At 37.4% G+C, this 17,752-nt stretch overlaps 1 protein-coding gene across 8 annotated transcripts in view; it reads left to right on the top strand.

Annotated features, from left to right (window-relative positions):
- The window catches only part of XPO1 (exportin 1), a 39,890-nt gene extending 22,138 nt beyond the window's left edge, over nt 1–17,752 (top strand). For all 8 annotated transcript variants that reach the window (XM_055816231.1, XM_013300163.3, XM_055816232.1 and 5 more), the window contains 16 exons: nt 14–142; nt 1,560–1,718; nt 4,487–4,684; nt 5,257–5,395; nt 7,315–7,496; nt 8,359–8,515; nt 8,625–8,788; nt 9,639–9,773; nt 10,681–10,864; nt 12,323–12,429; nt 12,843–13,037; nt 13,972–14,140; nt 15,333–15,467; nt 15,586–15,745; nt 15,824–15,920; nt 16,702–17,752. In XM_055816231.1, the coding sequence (XP_055672206.1) occupies nt 14–142; nt 1,560–1,718; nt 4,487–4,684; nt 5,257–5,395; nt 7,315–7,496; nt 8,359–8,515; nt 8,625–8,788; nt 9,639–9,773; nt 10,681–10,864; nt 12,323–12,429; nt 12,843–13,037; nt 13,972–14,140; nt 15,333–15,467; nt 15,586–15,745; nt 15,824–15,920; nt 16,702–16,848 (2,457 nt within the window). In that variant the 3' untranslated portion in view covers nt 16,849–17,752. The remainder of the gene's footprint in view (nt 1–13; nt 143–1,559; nt 1,719–4,486; nt 4,685–5,256; nt 5,396–7,314; nt 7,497–8,358; nt 8,516–8,624; nt 8,789–9,638; nt 9,774–10,680; nt 10,865–12,322; nt 12,430–12,842; nt 13,038–13,971; nt 14,141–15,332; nt 15,468–15,585; nt 15,746–15,823; nt 15,921–16,701) is intronic.

The following is a 17,752-nucleotide window of genomic DNA, read 5'->3' as shown; positions in this document are numbered from 1 at the left end:
CTTCTCTCAATAGTTCTTAAATGTTCCCATGTTTCGAAATGTCTCTCTGAAGTGCCTCACAGAGATTGCAGGTGTCAGTGTAAGCCAGTATGAAGAACAGTTTGTAACACTCTTTACCCTGACCATGATGCAGTTAAAACAGGTAATGTTTTTTATATAAATCTGTCTCTTTTGACTGTTTCACTTTGCAAAATGAATTTCTGTAGAACCTAGTTCAGTTTACAAGTTCATATTCATTATAGAGCTCTTGATCGGGCAAATACTGTTCTTCAGTGGTATTTATGGCTTGATCAGAAGGTGCTAAGTGTAATTTTGACTAGCTCACAGCTGTATTTCTGCAGTATTGATTTGTTTTAATTTAAGAGGTGTTTGAAGACTCAGACTGATGGGGAAAGTTGAGAGATGCAACAAAATGTGTACTGCATGACTCGTAAAACCTAAGCTGAAGTAACTTCTGCAAGTTACTGTTTAGTTTTTGAAACTGATAAAATGTTTGTCTTACAAAGCCATGCCTTAAATATATGTAATTTGGTGATAACCCTCTGAGCAGTTCAGATTCAGTTACGCGAGTTTGTAGTTTTCCTCATTGTATTTGCATCTTAAGCAGACAGGTGAAGAGTTGTTTTCATCTGTTTGCAATCTGTGTCCATCTTGGGAGGTTCTTTAGAACAGGCATGCTTCTTTGAATGCCGCCCTACCCCCGAGTTTCAAGTGGAGCTATAGGTTTTTTATTTACAGTTAAATTTAATAATGTTTTTCCTCAAAACATCAGTTGAACGCCAGGTTGGGTGTTCGACCTGTTTTGTAACTTGCAGGTTTTTAGTATGACTGTTGCATAGGAATTTGATGCCAGCTGTTGCATTCATTGCAAATATTTGACTATTTTTGTAAAATGGAGAGCAATCAAAACCACCCAAATGCTGGCAGCAGCAAAAGTGTTAAACTCTGTTCTCACTGTTCTATAGCTGAATAGCGTTGACATTAAAGAATGTAGTTTCCTACTAGAAGACAGTGTTGAAAAGGGTTTATGTGTGTAATGATAGAATTTAAAAGCCAGTGCATCTCTTAAGAGGTGCCAGAGATCTCTACATGATTACTGAAAAATGTGTTCTGGTATCTTTCAGTCTTCTTTGCCAGTTTCCAAATATTAGGGAGGTCTGGCTTGTTGTTTTCACATTGTGATGATGTGATGTTTTGAAACTTAATGTTACTAGGGACAGGTAACACATTTTTGGAACATCTTTTTGCCCCGTGCTAGTTGGAAATGTCTGTGCTAGAGCAGATACTTTCCTTGTTTACAGCTGGTGTTATGAGGGTTGGAAAAAGGTTTAGTTCTTCAGTACTTTTTGTATCTGTTTTGCATTTGCATTTTGCTGTCCATCTTGGGATCAAGTGTGAAATGAAGGAGCTGTAAGACCTACTTAAGAAGGCAAAGAGTAGATATAGTGAAAAGCGGAAGGGCTTTTTTGCCAAAAGAGCAAAATACTTGTTAATACGTGGTAGTTCTAGTTCTGTATAAAAAGGGAAATTCTTGATTATGTCTGTATTGTTTTTATTAGATGCTTCCTCTAAATACCAATATCAGACTTGCATACTCAAATGGAAAAGATGATGAACAGAACTTCATTCAGAATCTCAGTTTGTTTCTCTGCACCTTCCTCAAGGAACATGGTCAACTTATAGAAAAGAGATTAAATCTGAGAGAAACATTAATGGAGGTAAGTTTCTCAGTTTATCCGGTTTAAAAAATGTAGCAAGTGTTTCCATACTCAAAGATATGATACTAACTATAACTTCTAGCTCATGGTACTTAAAGAGAGTAAGAGGGGAAGAAAATAGTCCTGTTTCTTTCATGTAATTGGCAAATTGCATGAATACAAAAACCCCTTTCAGAGTTCTTATTTTACTTAGTGTGCCTCAATGGCATTCTATTTTCAGTGGTCCTACATTAATACAATGTCTGAAGACATAAGTCTGTCTCCTCCATCTTCTTACTTGCTCCTCCTTGAAAGTGTTAAATGTTGCTTAAAAATAAATTGATACATTGTTTTTCCATGGGCCTTTACATACTGTATTTTTCTGCTCAACTCTTGTATACAGGAGGTGCTTCTGTGACTTTCATCAGTCTGTGAGAAGCAGCTCAGTTAACGTTTTTATTCAGCATCCAGAGCTGTTTCCTAGGGTAGAGCACATGCATGTTTTCTGGGGTACAACATGTTCAGTGCTTCCATCCTGGTATAGCTTCTTGCCCAATGTACCATATCCCATAAGTTTAACTGAAAGGCTTTGAATGTAATCCTCAAGGATGCTACTGTTTCTATGTAATAAAGACTATGTATGCCAGTAATGATTAATGGTAGAGCTTTACCAAATGACTCTGTGTGCTTTACTGTAGTATTACTGGTCTTGGAGGAGGGCCTGCAGGCCGTAGTTGTTAGCTGTTTCACAGTAGTTGCTGAGAATAAGATTTACAATTATCCTTCCTTCCTGCTTGTTCCTCTTTCTTGGAGACTGCTGCATTCTTTTCAATTTTGACAGTAAAGTTTAACTTCACTGTCAAAACCTCTGGGATCTGTGGAAATTATTAGAAATTCAGCTGAGAATGAAGGGTTGGAATGGCTTAAATTCTGTATGACTGCTGAACACTGAAAGCACTAGCTCATCCTATAGTGGGCCTAGATCACAAAATCAGGGTTTTACAGTTGTGGGTGTTTTTTTTTTTTTTTTTAATTGTGAATAAAAATTTTGCTGAGGATGAGCTGTTCTGTGGTGACTTTTTTGCTAGCTCCCTCCCACTGCTGAGCTCCAAGGGGATGAAACTGGCTCCAAAGCCCCTTGAAGCACCACTTCATGTGCCCAGAATCAAGCCCTGTGCAGGTATGGAGGCGATAGGGTGAGGAACTGCCCTGAGACAGAGGTAGAGAAACAATACCGCAGTTTAAACCTGGAGACCAGGTTCCACTGGGGGGCGGGAAGTACACCTTGCAGATGGATTAGCCGTAACCTAACGTGTCCATCTCAACTCTAGTCTGTTTTCCAGATAGTATTCTCAATACATTTCTTCTGGAGGAAGCCCTCCACAAAAAAAAAAAGTATATCGATAAGTTGGTTGTAAATATCAAACTGTAGCTCGTTTAGAAGTTGGACTAAGAGGAATATCACTTCTTATTTTAAAAAGAGCAACAATCAACAGTTCCCAAGTAATTCCTGAACCTGGAAGTAGTAAGTTTTGAAAAGAACTGCGAATGGGGGTAGAGCACAACTCGTTTCTACTTAGGTTGAGATTTCATTAAGAAGACCCGTGTAAACAGCTGAAACTGTCGCATGTCCTGTGCAGTTGTGTGTAAGTTGGAATGCAGTTTTTAGGTAGTAGCATCCTCTCTTGTCCAGCATAACCATGTTAAATTCTTTAAAACACACATTCATAAAACTCAGTTCTGGATAACTGTTTCGTAGGATGAGAAATGTTTAAGAAAGTATTAGGCTGGCCTGAAATGGTTGCAAACTTCACTTCTGTAAGTTCCAGGGTAACAGAACGTGGTTACGCAGCTACTTCAAAAAGCCCCATGTTACTCTTACCTATTTATTCCTGCACTTCGGATGCAACAGATCTTCTGAAATTGTTCCATGAACTTGTAAAGGAAGTTATGCAATTTATTGAAATCACCAAGAAAAATTGATGTGTATAACACTAATACATGGTTGTTTTGGTATATGCAGATGCTGAATCATGTCTTTACCATCCAAAATGCTATGAGTTGCTGTAGTACCTAAGCTATGAAAATGTCTTCAGACTTTGTAATTCTGTTCTGTTTGTTTGTTAGTGGGCTATTGCTTTGATATCTTGCACCAGGGGACTGAAAAATAAGCTAGGCAAAAGGTGTTTGGCTGTGTAGTTCTAATTTCTACAGTTGGTATCTCAGCCTGTCAGAATTGCATCAGTGGCCTTCCATTCTCAGTCTGGTGTGGCTGTTCTGGCAGTAAAGAAACAGAAGATGTTGTGTTATATGACTTCTGTGGAAAGTGAGCGAGTGGTATGGCTTTGATGGTTGCCTTCAGTTCTTCTGGGTATAAGGACAAAGTAGCAGTAATAGTCTTGAGAACAGCATTCATTGAAACTAGCTGTTGAAGGTTTTTTGTGGGCTTTAAACCAAAATGCCTTGCAGATGCTTCAGAGGCTGTGAGTTTGATAGTTTAGACTGATTTGGCTACGGCATTTTTTAAGATGTCCTCAGGCTACGTCAGACTAAAGAATTGATATGCACTTTGAAAATGATGGTAATTGACAGGGTACTTAGTTTTTGAGTTGCTGTGCTGGTTGGACCTCTGGCATTTTAAGTAATGTAACTGCAATGTTAATGCCCTCTTTTTCCTAACTTTATGTCAGTTTGGCATTTTATCAGTATTTGGATAACCGAACGTAAAGCAATGTGGTTTTATCTGCAGGAATAATCAATAATGAGATATTTAAACCACACTTTTCTAGGCTCTTCATTATATGTTATTGGTGTCAGAAGTTGAAGAAACAGAAATTTTCAAGATTTGTCTTGAATATTGGAATCATTTAGCTGCTGAGCTGTACAGGGAAAGTCCATTTTCAACATCGGCTTCTCCATTGCTTTCGGGAAGTCAACACTTCGATGTTCCTCCAAGGAGGCAGCTTTATTTGCCTGTATTGTCCAAGGTAATCCATGCTTAAGTAACTGGACTTCAAGGATTTAGATACTGTTCCTGAACAATTTTTCTTCATGTAAGGAGTGACATAAGAAAACTTTTCTTGCTTTGGGTAGTTGGTAATTGGTTCAACTCCAGTTATTTAATGTGCTGCAGTTGTAAAAATACTTCAAGATGACACCAGTATATGACAGCAGTATTAATACTGTGTTTCAGTTTTTAAGATACTTACTATGAATTTAGACCTAATTTTTTTTAAGAAATAAATCTGTATTGAACTGTTCGCTTAAACAGATAAAGGCTGGAGTGTTTCAGTTGGAGGGGAAAAAACAAAACTGTATGGAAAAAGTGATGGTGGTGAACTACTCAGCTTGTTCATAGTGAGAGAAATTAGCAGGCTCTGTTCTTACTGGCTTTTTGGATAATGTGTGTCTATAGAATTAGTGAGCTGATCTCATGAAGTGCTGGATATACCCTTCACATGGGTCACACTACCTGACAAGAGTGCTCTGGAAACACCTGTGGAGCTATTGTGTATATTTTCATGTTACAGTTCAATTCAACTTCCTTTGCAACATACAGGTTCGATTGCTAATGGTTAGCCGTATGGCTAAACCTGAAGAAGTCCTAGTTGTGGAAAATGACCAAGGGGAAGTAGTACGAGAATTCATGAAGGATACAGATTCCATAAACTTGTATAAAAATATGAGGGAAACATTGGGTAAGTGTACTAGCTGGCATTTTTTTATGCTGTAGGTCTCTGTAGCTGCATCAGCAGCATGTATTTTATGGAATGTTAGCTTACGATCTGAATTACTGTGTGGGTAAAATGATTATCAGTGAGGAGTAGTATGCATACTTGAAAGAGAGGAGACGGCGTTGGTCTGAAGTTTTCAATTTTAAGCGTGTGTAGTGTTGTATAACTTTAGTAGTAATACAATAACTTTCTGTCCCTTGCCTTTTCCTATAGAATGCCTTTTGATGATCCTTTACCAAAATTCTTCCAATTCAACAAAACCTTAGTTTTCTCAGAAAGCTGTTACATAGGAGGGATTGTTCTGAAGTGCGCTTGCTGGCTGTTACTCCTTGTAGTTGTAGTCTTGTGTAAACCAAGCAGTCCTCCAGAAAAATTATTTCTTCCTTCAATAGATCTGAATAGTTTTGGGTTTTTTATAGTATTCCTAAGCAAAACACAAAATTCCAGCCTGAACTTAAGCTTCAAAAATCTTCTCCAAAGTTAGTGCTGAGATTTTATAATGACCTTGCTTAAAAGTATAAAAGTTGCAATTAATTGCATATCATGTAGAAAAAAAAAACCCAAACCAAAGGTTGTGAGCACCCTGAAGAACACCAGGGTTGGTATTTCTGTACCATTTAATGTGGCAAGTAGGTTTCATTTTTACAGTGTGTATGCTATTATTTTCAGAAGTCTCATGTTCAACTGTAACCGCTTTATCGGTGAATTGATAGACCCTATGTATTTTAGTGATAACTTAAAGATTTTTGAGGCAAGAAAAAAAATTCAGCGTCCCAACTGCAACTTGAGGGAGTGGGGGGATTAGAATTATTACATATTTAGGACATCAAACTTTCAATACTAAATGTATCAAATTCTATCAAATGCAAATGCTTTAAGGGAACACTGAGTGTTTACTAACATATGAACTAGGGGTGTGGAGGGGGGAACTGCATGAGGCAGTGTGGGTTTCGATTTTTCTTTTTTATTCTTACCTTTGTACTTGTGATGTAGGTAACGGCCAGCATTAGATTAATTGTTCTAATATCTTTTCATATGGAACATGAAAACCATTTTTTGATTTATTGGATTAAATGTTTGGTTTATTGTATTGAAATTATGAGTTATGTCCTGAGCCTTAGTTATATTTCCAGATACAGGATTATTTATATGGAAATGCACATTCAGTTTGGGTGTGAATTCTGGTTTTAACTATTGCTTGTAATGTATTACCTTTAAGATTCACTTAAAAAAAAAAAAGTGAGCGTGTGGTGGAAGCTGTGTTTCGTGGCACAGTAAAAATCTGTTTGTGAATCTGGCCTTAACATTGCTTTTGACTTCCTGGGATTTAGAATTTTGTTAGAAACACTAATCCTATTAGGGGCTGATGCAAGTGTCTTGATTTGGGATACTTGAATCTTTCTACCTAGACTTGTTCAGGAGTACCACCTCCACTTTAATGGTGGGTTATTGCAACCAGCAGACTTAATGGCATTGAAATAAAGAGCAGAAGAAAACTGCTTGACTTCTTACACACTGATAGTGACCCCCATAGGTAGTCGGCCCCACATTCCCTAGAGGCCTTCAGTATGTATGCCTTTTGTTAATTATAACTTAGCAACTTTACTGACTGGACTTTTCACATTCTAGCATGTGGTGTTTTGCCGAGATCCCTTAGTGCAACCATAAATGATTGGTAGAGTTTATTGTTCATTGTTAGAATACAGTTTTAACAAATTTGTGTTTAAATTTTTAGCTCCTTCTGTCATAAGTTCAGGAAAGAAGCATTGTGCTTACCTAACAATTTGGTTGTCTTTTTCTTAAAACAAACCTAACTTTGCCTATGGAGTTGCGATCCAGGTTGTTGCTTTAAAATGTGCCTGTTTAATGTTGATGTCTTTCAGTTTATCTTACACATCTGGACTACGCAGATACAGAACGAATTATGACTGAAAAACTTCACAATCAAGTGAATGGAACAGAATGGTCATGGAAAAATTTAAATACCCTGTGTTGGGCTATAGGCTCAATCAGTGGCGCAATGCATGAAGAAGATGAAAAGAGATTCCTTGTTACAGTAATTAAGGTATCATGGTGCAAAACTGACAGCTTTGTCACGCTTCATAGCTCATGCTCAAGAAACTTAAGTTTACCAAAATGCTGTTCTATGTTCTTAGTAAGCTACCTTGTACAGCAAGCAAGTTGATAAGAATAAATTAATGGGAAATATTATATCCTGAATTTAAGGGTGATAAATTCATTAGCCATGAACAATGCATTAGTCCAGATTGCCTTTTCACAGTGAAAATTTCAGGGATAAAATTTAGTTTATGATGAAGTGTTTTTCTTTGAGAATGCAGAAGAGATGGAAAGGGATTACTAATGAAATAAAGGAGAGTGGCAAAACAACTCACATTTTTAACTAGCCAGCACCCTGCTGTTTTCTGTATATATTCATTGATCAAACCAACTCTTTGGTAAATACACACATGGAAAGAGTGCAGGAACAAAACATTTTTCCAAGAGTAATGGACCTTACTTTATGCAAATTTATACCGAACATTTAGTTCAATTTCTTGTATTTGATGTAGAGTCTATATTTTTATTGATACCAGCTACTTGGTCAGTGCTCAATACTGTGAGGCTAAGTCTCCCCTGCAGAAATCTTTAGTTATATTTAAAATGGAGTTTCTGTAGTTGAAAACAGGGTGTTCCTGGTTTGGCTGAAACTTAAAATTACTCTATCACCCCAGTCTTAACCCACCTTTTTTTTTTTTTTTTTTTTTTTGGGCAGGAGGAGGGGGGTGTGGGGGTGTGTGGTATTTGGACTTCGAACTTCATGATGACAACCACTTTCCTTTAATATAGCTCCTTGTAGGATTTTATACTTGTAGTGCTTTTAATTGAACTGGAGGAAGTTGGAAACTAAAGAATACATTATGTTGTAGGATCTTCTGGGACTCTGTGAACAAAAGCGTGGAAAAGACAATAAAGCCATTATTGCATCAAATATAATGTATATAGTAGGTCAATACCCACGGTTTTTGAGAGCTCACTGGAAGTTTTTGAAGACAGTAGTCAACAAGCTGTTTGAATTTATGCATGGTAATTATCTGTTTTTCACTTGCTGTTTTAATTAAAAAAAAATAAATGCCCATACATGGACAGGTATGGGGGAAAAATACAAAGCAGTAACTGACTTGATTTAATTTAGAAACCCATGATGGCGTCCAGGATATGGCTTGTGATACCTTCATAAAAATAGCACAGAAATGCCGCCGACATTTTGTCCAGGTGCAAGTGGGAGAGGTCATGCCGTTTATTGATGAAATCTTGAACAATATTAATACAATTATCTGTGACCTTCAGCCACAACAGGTATGTTTAGTTCAGCATTGTGGATAATTCCTAAAGACTAATGGAAAGTAATTTCCTGTTGACACGTAGTAGTGGTTTTCAAGGCTTGAATTGTATTCCTTAGTTTGTTGTTAAGTGACAGTGTAATGGTATAAATAGCGTGATCATTACAGTTGCATTACTGGGTCTCAATTATATTAAGATATACCCAATATTGAGATATTCCAATATTTGGAAGGAGAATTGAAGTGCATTTAGTTGAAATTTTAAATTCTGGACTGTTTTAAAAAGGGAATAAGACACTGAATCCTGTGTTTTCTGGTTCTGCTTTGGGAGTGAGTAATACTCTACTACAGTAGTGTACCTGTAGCTCTTGTATTTTGAAGGGAGGGGTGGGGAACTATCCAAAAGCTTCTGCATCTGGGAAGGGCACAGCTCAGGAATGAGAGAGCAGTGTGTGATGCACCCTGAGATGTCGCCGTAATGGCTGTCCACTTGGGGCCTAGTGGATCTGACATCTGGGAAGAGTTGCTTAGAGTGATGTAATCCAGTCCACAGTTAAAATGCGTCTAGTAATATTTAGGTAAGAGTTAAGTAGCATATGTTTGAGCTGCCTCACTTCAGGATATGACTGCAAATTTAAAAAGACTGTGGAATGTATGTCGTAGTGTTTGAGCGAAAGGAGATGGAGCTTTGTTCTGTACACAATGAAAGTAAGGAAAGAATGGAGAAGAACCCTTGAAAGTCAGAAGGGGAAAATGGTATTTAGACAGTGAAACACATTTTCAGTCTCTAGTGTATATATAGTTCAGAACAGTGTAAAATGTTCCTTACTCCTTTTTAACCTTCCTGTTTGACTTGTTCCAATCAGGTGCATACATTTTATGAAGCAGTAGGGTATATGATTGGGGCACAGACAGACCAGACTGTGCAGGAGCATCTGATAGAAAAATACATGTTGCTACCGAATCAAGTGTGGGACAGCATAATTCAACAGGCAACAAAAGTAAGCTCATAAATTTTAAGTGTGTTCTGTGTTGAGGTAAAGAAAAACTGCTAAATGCTTCTCTCACCCTGGGTTTATTGTTTACTGTTATTATTGTATGTAGCTGTGGTGGACTTCATTAACTGATGGCTGAAATAGTGGTTGACATGACAGTAAGAGTCCTGTTTTGAGAGAGGAGACAAAGCACAAAATAAATGCTAGTTTTAATCTGATTTAAAGGACAATTTTATGTTGCTGTATGGGATATTTTTTAATAGTTTTTTCTAAGGCTCCCTTTCACCTACCTTAGAAGTGTGTTTTCTTTCTGAAAAACAGAAAAGTTAAAGTGCTAAAAATAAGGTTCACTCTTCCTCCTTTCTCTTCCATCATTCTCTTAAAGTACATCTTTATTTCTTAATTTTATCCTCCATTTCTTTCAGTCTTTTCAACATACTTTATGCATTAAAGAACAACAGTTTTGCACTGCACAAGAGATCAGTCTGTTTGGAGTTAAGAACCTGAAATTTAGGCAAGGTTGAGTTAGGGTTTCTTACTCTGGCTTCCCGCTTAATACAAGAACACACTGCCTTGCCTTTGGACCACTCGCTGTGTGGCTTTACCTTCTTAATCTCTCCTTCATAGCTTTTTTTTTTTTTCTTCCTTCAATTAGAATAATGCTTGTACCACTGCAGCAAAAATACTTCTGCAGAAGAGCAGAATTAAATCAATTGAAGCTTTATCCTGACTCCAAAGTAGTGGCAAGTGCCATGAAGTAAACAGCAGTATATGTAAAGTCTGTATGTAAATTTCAGTGACACGTTCTTTAATGCAGTGTGCAAAATAATTTAACCTTACACTTTCACGTTGAAAGCTAAAGAGCAGTTTTATTCACTAAAAAAAATGGACTCTTAATTTTCTTTTTTAACAGAATGTTGATATTCTAAAGGATCCTGAAACAGTTAAGCAGCTTGGTAGTATTCTGAAAACCAATGTAAGAGCATGTAAAGCAGTTGGCCACCCCTTTGTGATTCAGCTTGGAAGAATTTATTTAGATATGCTGAATGTGTACAAGTGCCTAAGTGAAAACATTTCTGCAGCTATTCAGGCTAACGGTAAGAAAGTCCATGTTCTTCCTGAAAATGGGGGGCAGCAGTGTCTGTCGTCAGGTTTCCAAGTACATTCCAATTTGGGTAATGTTATAGTGTGTATCAGGAAAGTGGAGAATGACCGAAAGTGCTTGCCTAGATTTTTTTGTTAACCAGATACTTTATTCAAACTCCTGATTTTAAAGGAATGAAAAAACACCTATAAATGAGAAAGTTTAGGAAAGGTGCAAACAGCGTAGATGCATACTTGGAATTAATAGGCATCTTGCTGAGACAAAGTTGTAGCATGTGTTCTTTTAGCTTACTCTAACTTTGAGTATTAAAATACAATCTTTAAATAGAATCTCATTCTTTTTTTTTTTCCAAAAGATGTTGGCATAGTGTTGGTATCATACTGTGCTACCAAATAGCTCTGTTACAGAAATGTAACTGTAGTGAAGATGCCTGAAGGTCGTGATAAACCAGGCCTGCAGTCACTGAGAAGGAATTGCCAATTGCCTAACCTACTATTCTTACTAGATAAATTAGGGCCTATGGTAGCTCAGTTGAATGTGCTTCTGCACTCGTTCATTACAAGACAAAATGAGTCATGGAATTGTGTGTTATGCTTCATTTTCTTGCCAGTGCAAATGATGATATTTGGAAATAGGAATGTTGAATAAAACTTGTAACTGAGCAGCTGGTTTACCTTGAAGCAGCTTCTCAGAATCCTGAATAAAACCGGCTTAGAAATCATTACATTTTGATTCTTTCCCTGTTGGAAACAGTGAAGTTGCCCGAGTTGCTACTTGATTAGCAACTACTGTGATGGCAGTTGCCTCAGAGTCTGTTTTTACAACTGGTTCCGTCTTGCCAGAGATGGCTCTGAAGCTGGCACGAGCAATCCCACCTTAGGTTTCCGTGTGCACGTACTGTAATGGTTGTATGGCTGTGTGTTAGGTCAGGTTTTGCTGATAAGACTACATTGATGTGGGGGTAAGAAACAAAACTAAGGACAGGGCATTTTAAGAAGGGTAAGTGTGGACTTTTACACATGAAGACAATTGAAAGGGTTATTTCTCTTAGATGAAATCGGGAACTTTCTTGTTCTCCCCCCATCACTTACTGAGAACCAGATATAAGCTCAGTCCATGTAGTTAAGTGAATACGTGTGATTTCCCTTACTTGAAAAGTAAGTTGTAGCTGTTTTCAAATTCTTTAAGTAGGGTATTGTCAGTAATTTTGCAATGCTGAGTGGCAGTTTTGACCTGTGGAGCTAGAATAGGAAGGTAGGGGTGTTTTTCGTTTGTGGGTGTGTGTGGTGTTTTTTTTTTTTTTTTTTTTTTTTTGCACAATATGTAAATAGATTTTAAGTAGTCTTTGTAGTTTGGATATAAAAATAAACATTCTCTGGTTTGTAATACCAATTTAAGTTAATATTTTTGTTACACCTTACCTGGTTAACTGAAGCTTTAAAACTTTCAGGTGAAATGGTAACAAAGCAGCCCTTGATTAGAAGTATGAGGACTGTAAAAAGGGAAACTTTAAAATTAATTTCTGGCTGGGTGAGCAGGTCCAGTGATCCTCAGATGGTAAGTAGATTTATTTTATACAAATAATTTGCAAGACAGAATTAGGATGAACTCTGGTTTTTGTTCTGTTGTTAACTGACTGAGTGAGTTGGTCACAGGAACTTGCTGCAGGAGGTTTGTAAAATAGAAAGTACGATCATAGAGAGGTAGGCCTGAGCTATGATTGAGATGCTTCCGTTAATTTTAGCTGGGAGTAATCTTAAAGGGAATCTGAGGAGGTTTAAAGGGAACCCTATGGGAAGCCCTGCTGCCTGAATACAGAGGGTGAGGAGTTAATGGAAGTGTAATGTATTTCAGCTTCCCAGGGAAAAAGTATTGCTTGTAACTAAACAATGAACTTCACTATAAACTGCATGCTAGAGACCATGTTCGGTAACTGCATTGTTATAACCATGGCTTACTCTTTCTATTAGGTGGCTGAAAACTTTGTTCCTCCCTTGTTGGATGCAGTTCTCATTGATTACCAGAGAAATGTTCCAGCTGCTAGAGAACCTGAAGTACTTAGTACTATGGCTATCATTGTCAACAAACTGGGTGGACACATTACTGCTGAAATACCTCAGATATTTGATGCTGTTTTTGAGTGCACATTAAACATGATCAACAAGGTATTTATATTTAAACTTTGGATAAGGCATTTCCCTAGTAACTGAAGACAAAGGAGTTTTATAAGAGTACTAGTCCTGGCTGTTGGTACATCTGTAAGTGAAAGATAATCTTTTGCAATGAAGGGAGGCAGTACGTAGCGAGTAGAGTAATTGCACAACTTTCATCTTACAGCAATTAAGTAGGAGTTCACGCCTGCTTTCATTTCCATATGTGGTGGTGTCTTGTGGGTGAGCTCCCTGTTTTTTTGCAGTCACCAAGTGCATTTGTGACACTTGAAATTTCTGCTCAAATGAACATACTTGTTTTGAAGTGTGGCTGTCTAGTTGGATGTCTTAACCTTATTGCCTTAAATTTCTCTGTTTAGCTCTTGATTTAACTCCATTAGCAGTTTTTCTGTTCTGGGGACTTGGAATGGTGTGTTTCTGGAAGCAGAAGTGTACTTCAGTCACTGTAGGACTAATGGCTAAATTCATAAATATTTAAAATCTATAAGTACTGATCAGTCATCTTGAGTATTTCCTCACTAATGCAGTGTGCAATATGTATTTGCATAATACTTGAGTGCTACCAGCTGAATTAGTGCTAGTTTGCAATAGGGTGTGACCAGAAATTGTACCCCTGTAGCAACATAGGTGCTTAACCCCTCTTGAGACCATGTGTCTGTTTTATCTGTGGACTGAGTAGCGATGGAGGCTGTGTACTGACAAAATGTGACTCTTGTCAATGTTCTGTAACCCCTGAAGATGGTCTTAGCAAGCTTTAGTGGGGAAAAAGTTAACTGAGAAAGGTAACCTTTGCTTTGCATTGAAAGTTATTTTAAACTTGGGATCTAAATGCTATTCTGTGTTGGCTATTGATGTGCTCTACTTGGCAGAAGATCTCATGAAGAACCTTAAGGAAACCTGACCTTCCTCCCCCATCTTTTCCTTCTAGGACTTTGAAGAATATCCTGAACACAGAACAAACTTCTTCTTGCTACTCCAGGCTGTAAATTCTCATTGCTTCCCAGCATTCCTGGCCATTCCACCCGCACAGTTCAAACTTGTTCTGGATTCTATTATTTGGGCTTTCAAACATACAATGAGAAACGTTGCAGATACAGGTAAATGAAAGTGTTTAATATGCAGACTTTATTTGTGGTATCAGTTGTATTTTCTGGTAGAATGCTGTTTTCTTGCATTTTTTTGTTTAGTCAGACTTTGAATTCTAGTCACATGACTCAGTACTGCATTTGCGCAAGAATAATAATCTTCTGTCTCAGCTTCAAGTTGTCAGCCAGGTATACATTAATGGGCTGACATACTTGGATGCTGTTTCACTCCCGGAGCTCTAAGAGAGCACTGTTACAGTTCCTGCTTGCTTTCTTTTCCATGTGAGTGCTGGCACTTCATTGAAACGGCTGAACTGATGCAACAGCTCGCTGCTGCTAAAACGGGTGTTGCAGCTCAGCTTCTGTAGTGCTGCCTGTGGTGTTTGACTTAATGCCTCAGTTAAGACAGTTGCTCAGTGACTACTGAAAGGTCCAGCAGAAAAGTGCATGATTGGGGCGGGGGCTGAACCCATGCTCTGCGAGCGAGCCCACAGCATAAAGGGAAACACCTTAGATTGTTATAGAAGGGGGATTATGCTTCCTCTGGACAACAGTGAGGCGTTTAAAATGGATGAAATCTCATGGAGTAGCTGAATGTATTGCTGCATTTGACAGACACAAGTAATTAAAAAGCTGTCCAGAATGACAAATTACTGAAGAGAGACTAGGAGAGGCTATATGTATTGAATTCTAAAAAATACTAGTTTTTGAGATTTTGGGCTTAGTGTGCTTGACTACTGGATTAAAAAATGGTTGTGCAGCCACCTAGTTCTTTAGTCAGTTGTCTATCGGTGTTAGGAAGGAATGGGGATAAAAGAGAACTTCGAGTTGAATTTCACCTAGAAAGTAATTTAAGTTTTCCTGTCATTCTAAAAAAATAAAATATCTTCCCTCCTTAAATTAGCAAACACTTTTTTCGGTAGAGAGTTTCTCTCGCCTTCATTAGTTAGTAACTAGTAATGTGATTTGGTTCTTTATGCTTCTGTCATCTAAGAATGCAAATAAAATCGGCGTGCGGCGTGCATGTGACTGGGGTCCCTCTACTGGCTGCTTGAGGAAATGCCCGAGAAAATCGCGTGTAATGCTTGGCTTTTCAGAATTTCTTGTGATATTTGTATTGTTTTGGAAAAGGCAGAAATATGCACAGAAGTTTTAATACTGTTCTGTTGGTAACTTAAGGGTTTTTTTAATGCACATTTTCCAGGACTTCAGATACTTTATACTTTGCTTCAGAATGTTGCACAAGAAGAGACTGCTGCCCAGAGTTTTTATCAGACATACTTCTGTGATATCCTTCAGCATATTTTCTCAGTTGTAACGGACACCTCACACACTGCTGGTAAGAAAACACATATGTAAGCCAGCTGATTAAAACACCATATTTTGAACATCAAAATAATGTTAACTTTTCTGTGCTGAATAATAAATGTGCATCTGTATAACTCTGATCTGTTCAGGTTTGACAATGCATGCATCAATCCTTGCATACATGTTCAACTTAGTAGAAGAGGGAAAAATAAGTACTCCGTTAAACCCTGGAAATCCAGTGAACAACCAAATGTTTATTCAGGAGTATGTTGCTAATCTTCTCAAATCTGCATTTCCTCACCTGCAAGAGTAAGTCTGCCATGAGTCTTTAATACTTTTAAGTGGGTTCTTATGTCTTGAAACACTAACTGATGTGTTTACTGTTAGTGCCCAGGTTAAGCTGTTTGTAACAGGACTCTTCAGTTTAAACCAGGATATTCCTGCCTTCAAGGAACACCTAAGGGATTTTCTGGTTCAAATCAAGGTATGTTTGGTGTGCTTTTTTCAAGAAATAAAAAATGATCATTTAGCAGGATGGTACTGTTGGAAAGTACTTTTGACTGTGTTTGTTCAGTGTTTGTTTAGGAGATACCACTTATTTTGCAGCTGTTTAAAATGTAGTGAGAACTTCTGTTGAATGGCTTGCGTGACTGAGTGGTGTATCATATGATCTGTTTTGGTGTGATATAATTTTATTTTTCTGGGCTTAAGTGTCATCACTTAATTGTTTACTTTTTGGGCTAAAGTGTCATCACTTGTGCTTTATGCTGTGCATACCATTCTTGTGTATAAGAAGGCTGCAAAACTTACTCTAGTCGGGAAATAAAGCAAGTTGATTTTTAACCAAATCTTGTCTCAGTTATGCTTGGGATTGGGACATGTTTTGAAACTTGCTAGAGCAATGCTATGCTTTTACATTTTTCTACAGACGGTAGAATTCAGGAAGATTGTCAGAGTTTGTTAATCCGTATTGAGACTGTAATCATCAGGTATTTTAAAATTGTAATGGTACTGCTTTTACAGTCGTAAGGTCTAAATGATGGGTTACTGTAGCAACCTGTTCTGTAACATACGGTAAAAATGGTAAATTATTTTGCGTTCCTTTATATTACTTCTGACCTTAGGAACTGAAAGCAAAACCAGCAAATAGCCTGGCAGGGCATGTGAGGGGAAGATGTTTTCTGTATCATTCTGGATTTTTGGAAGCTTATTACTCTGCCTAAAGTATTTGACAATAAACTAATGATTTTATGTAACTTACACAGGAATTTGCAGGTGAGGACACATCAGACTTATTCTTGGAGGAAAGAGAAACAGCCCTTCGGCAGGCTCAAGAGGAGAAGCATAAACTGCAGATGTCTGTACCTGGCATCCTTAATCCACATGAAATTCCTGAGGAGATGTGCGATTAAAAAAAAAATAAAAAAGTTTTGCAGTTTTCTTTCTGTACAGCTACTTTGTTGTGATAGAAGAAAACAGCACTTGGATGTTTGTTGACCAAAATGATGCCAATTTGTAAATTAAAATGTCACCTAGTGGCCCTTTTTCTTATGTGTTTTTTGTATAAGAAATTTTCTGTGAAATATCCTTCCATTGTTTAAGCTTTTGTTTGGTCATCTTTATTTAGATTTGCATGAAGTTGAAAATTAAGGCATTTTCAAAGTAATTACTTCATGCCCATTTTGTGGCTAAGGGGAAAAATAGGCAAAACATAACTTGTAAAAGATTATATTGCAAAATAATACAATTTCCTGTAAGAGTTTTGATTTTTAATTCGGGATCATTTTCTTTCTAGTCTGTCCTGCAGTCTAGGAGAAAAGGTTATGAGTAAAACAGATTGAATGAATTGTTAAGCAGAGGATTCTAGTGCTGCATTTGTTTTTATCAGTTAGCAGCTTTTTGGACTGAGTGGTAAGGCTAGGCTACATGTATTTGCAAGTTGTATGGCAAGTTTGCAGCAAGATCATGTGCATATCATCCCATTGTAAAGCAACTTCTAAAGAGTATGGGAACACAGTACAATTAGTTATTTTTACACAGTTCTTTTGTTTTTGTGTGTGTGCTGTCGCTTTGTCGACAACAGCTTTTTGTTTTCCTCAATGAGGAGTGTTGCTCATTTGTGAGCCTTCATTAACTCGAAGTGAAATGGTTAAAATATTTATCCTGTTAGAATAGGCTGCATCTTTTTAACAACTCATAAAATAAAAAAAAAAAACTCTGGCTTTTAAGATGACTTATACTAATTTACATTGTTTACCATTGCTGTAGTGCTTAAAGAACACTACTTAAAAGCAAAATAAACTTGGTTTACATTTA

This window comes from Falco peregrinus, chromosome 11 (genome assembly GCF_023634155.1).
Source record: "Falco peregrinus isolate bFalPer1 chromosome 11, bFalPer1.pri, whole genome shotgun sequence".
Taxonomy (NCBI): domain Eukaryota; kingdom Metazoa; phylum Chordata; class Aves; order Falconiformes; family Falconidae; genus Falco; species Falco peregrinus.
Note: the sequence above shows the minus strand (reverse complement) of the source record. Positions and strands in the feature narration are given on the sequence as shown.